Source organism: Hipposideros armiger, unplaced genomic scaffold (assembly GCF_001890085.2).
Source record: "Hipposideros armiger isolate ML-2016 unplaced genomic scaffold, ASM189008v1 scaffold_1138, whole genome shotgun sequence".
Classification (NCBI taxonomy): Eukaryota; Metazoa; Chordata; class Mammalia; order Chiroptera; family Hipposideridae; genus Hipposideros; species Hipposideros armiger.
The window spans coordinates 430821-434274 of NW_017732488.1; the positions used below are offsets into that span (position 1 = coordinate 430821).

The window sequence follows — 3454 nt, forward strand, 5'->3', positions numbered from 1 at the left end:
AGAGTTGGATAATTAAACAAGTAATTGCAGCAAAGTGTGGTAAGTGTTGGTGTGGTGCCCATCTAGAGAAGCAGGGCTTCTCATCCTCAGAATTGCTGACATTTAGGGCCATCTAATTCTTGGTTGTGGGGCTCTCCTGTGCATTGAAGGATATTAGCAACATCACTGGCCTCTGCCCACTAGATGAGAGCAGCACTCTCTCCCAGTGTGACAATAAAAAATGTCTCCTGTGACAATCAGTGACATTGCCAAGAGTCTCCAGGGGGTGGCAGATTTCCCCCTTGGGTGAGAGCCACTGGCATAGAGAAACTTCACATAGAAAAAAATCCTGTCCCAAAAGATCCCATGTGTCTGTCATTTTGGTTTTGAACTAAAATTCATTATATTAACTTGGCCAAAGAATTTCATGATATTTACCTGAAATAACAGAAAAGACCCTCCCCATGGAGGTTGGGGAGGGTCCCCCAGCCAGAACTGGGACTGGTTTCTTAAAGAGGAAATAAAATTGAACAAAGACATGTAATCATCTCTGTAAATCCAAATTCAGCATACACTCACCATTGACAAAGAGGCTGTCCTTGACCAGGTTATAGGGGCCTATCTGGGTGACACTGTGTGTCAACTGGCTCAGCTCCCAGTACAGCTGCTCTCTGTCTAGCCCCTGGTCCAGGGCGTCAGAGTGGTAGGTGCAGACAGCATCCACGCCAGTGGCTGCCCCATCCTTCTCAGGCCTGGGGAGAGAGGCATGTGGGGACTCAGAGAGAGATCCTGACTCTCTGGGTGTAGGGGCCAGAAAGAAGGAGGAGCAAATGTGAGGTCAGTGGGAAGACTGAAAAATGGATGGTCACCAAAAGTGGCCATTACTGGCAGGTGCTCAGGAAAGAGTCTTACCTGAGGGAGATCAGGCTGCAACTCGAGTAGTAGGGGCCCAGACTGCTCTTCTTGAACAAGGATCTGAGCTGGAGAGGAAGGAGGAGGAGGGTGAGCAGGAGGGTTGGGTGAGGGGCTGGGGGGGATTTCACCCACCAGGAGCAGCTGGGACCAGGGTCTCACCAGATGCTGCAGGAATCTCTCAGTGGAGTTGAACGTGGATGAGCCATTGCTCATGTCTGTTGAATACTGGAGGTTGGAGATGGTAAAGTTNCAGAGATCAGCACAATGAAGCCTCTGAAGGTGGACAAATGGGGGGAAAGAGGAGAAAAGGGAAAGGAGGAGAGCAGAGACGGATGCTGCAGAGGTAGCCTGGACCTCACTGCAGGTCTCAAAAAAAGGGGAGAATTCCGGCTACAGGTGCACTCTCTGTGGCCCTGAGCACTCTTGTCTGAGTGATCAGCATATAATATGGTTGAACTCAGCAATCGGGACAGAGACCTCAGGGCAAATACTTAATACAGAAATGTGACAGCTGTGTTCTAGCAGCTGCCACTGTCAGGCAAAAAACAAAGCCACAGAGCTGGCCATCTCCCACCACCATCCCAGAGCTCACCTCCCACACACCTCCCAAAGCTAGCAGCAGGACCCAGAAGAAACTACAGCAGTGAGGGTCAGGTTACAAAGCAGAATATCTACAGCCCTGAGAACTGGAGAGAATGTTCCTGAGCAGCAGATGCACACTGCAGCTAATCCCAGTGACAAGGGTAGATAGAGATACAGAGGTAAGGCAGCTGGAGTCTGGCAGTCACCATTACTGGGAGGAGAACAAAGCCACAAACACACCAGCAGCCTCTCCCAGCCCACCCCACCTCCACCCTTCACAGCTGATCCAGCAGGGGTACTTGGGGCACCTCAGGCAGCACAGCTCTGCATCTAGCTGCAGGAGCAGCACTGGGATTTCAGGGATTCAGAACCCCATCACCCACCACATGCTCCCGTGGGTGTGATGCACTGAGTCCAAGGTGACCTGGTCACAGCAGAATCACCCACCTCCCCAGGGAATACAAGGGATCTCCCACTGCCCAGCAGAGATCTGAAAAGCCAGCCAGAGCAGTGCAAGAGAAAATAAAACGCTCCAACACCACCTACTGGAAAACAAAACAAAGACATCTTATCAACTTGCAGCAGAATTCACTCCCATAGATGCCTAGACAGAGAGAGTCCATCAAATACCATGAACAACCAAGGAAACAAGGCAGCTCAGAAAAAAAAAAGAAAAATATCCAGAAAATAAACTTAAAAACATGGAAATATGAACTTAAATGACAGAGAATTCAAGATTGCAGTTTTGAAAAAGCTCCACAAGATGCAAGAAAACTCAGATAGGCAGTTTAATGAACTCAAATAAAATCAACAAACAAAATGAATAATTTACCAAAGAGATTGAAATTTTAAAAAAGAACCAAATAGAAATTCTGGAGCTGAAGAACTCAGTAAAAGAGAAGAAGACTGAAAAAAAAAAAAAGAGAAGAAGACTGAAATAACAAGCTTACGAAATAGAGCTGACTGGATGGAGGACAGAATTAGTGATATCAAAGATAGAAATCTATAAATGATGCAGATGGAAGAAAAGAGAGACTTGAGAGTTAAAAGAAAGAAAAGAACTCTACAAGAACTATCTGGATCCATCAAAAAGAGCAATATAAGAAAAATGGGTATACCAGAAGGGGAAGAGAGGGAAAAGGGCACAGAGGGCCTATTCAAACAAATAGTTAATGAGAACTTCCCAACCCTATGACAAGAATTGGATCCTCAAATCCAAGAAACAAACAGGACACTCAATTACCTCAATCTCAAAAGGCTTTCTCCAAGGCATATTATGTTAAAACTATAAAAAATTAATGACAAAGAAAAATTCCTTAAGGCAGCCAGGGAAAAGATGGGAACCTATAAAAGAAAGCCCACTAGATTATCATCAGATTTTTTTCAGCAGAAACTCTATAAGCTAGGAGGGAGTGGAATCAAATATTTAAACTATTAAAAGAGAGAAATTACCAGCCAAGAATAATGTACCCGGCAAAGTTATCCTTTATATATGAAGGAGTAGTAAAAACCTTTCCAGACATACAGAAGCTGAGGAAATTTTCCACCACAAGGCCTGCATTACAGGAACTACTGAAGGGGGTTATTCTACCTAAAACAAAAAGACACAAAACTATGAGTAAGATGACTAACAGACAGTCAGAAGCAGGAAGTTGCAACCTGTATTCAGAATTGGGGACTAAACACTTACACATAACATAAAGGTCAAAGGAGGTAAAAACATAAAAGAAAAGAAAAGAAAAGAAGATAATTGCTACTATGACTTGGAAATTAACTCACAGCATAAATAGGGACATTTGTGACAACAAAAACACAAAAGAGGAGGTGGTAAAGTTCTGAAATTGCAAAGAGGACTGGAGATAAGATACATGCAGAAGAAAAAGACTATGGTATACATGAACTTTCTTTTACATAAACATAATGGTAACCATACACAAAAAAATCCACAACTGAGACATATCGCATTAAACAAAAAAAA

At 44.0% G+C, this 3454-nt stretch overlaps 1 protein-coding gene across 1 annotated transcript in view; it reads right to left on the bottom strand.

Moving 5' to 3' along the window:
* The window catches only part of LOC109376481 (mucin-16-like), a 46865-nt gene that overhangs the window by 17584 nt on the left and 25827 nt on the right, over positions 1 to 3454 (bottom strand). The window contains exons 8-10 of the mRNA XM_019632407.1: positions 1054 to 1167; positions 892 to 959; positions 559 to 731 (exon numbers count right to left, since the gene is read on the bottom strand). Of these exons, the coding sequence (XP_019487952.1) occupies positions 559 to 731; positions 892 to 959; positions 1054 to 1167 (355 nt within the window). The remainder of the gene's footprint in view (positions 1 to 558; positions 732 to 891; positions 960 to 1053; positions 1168 to 3454) is intronic.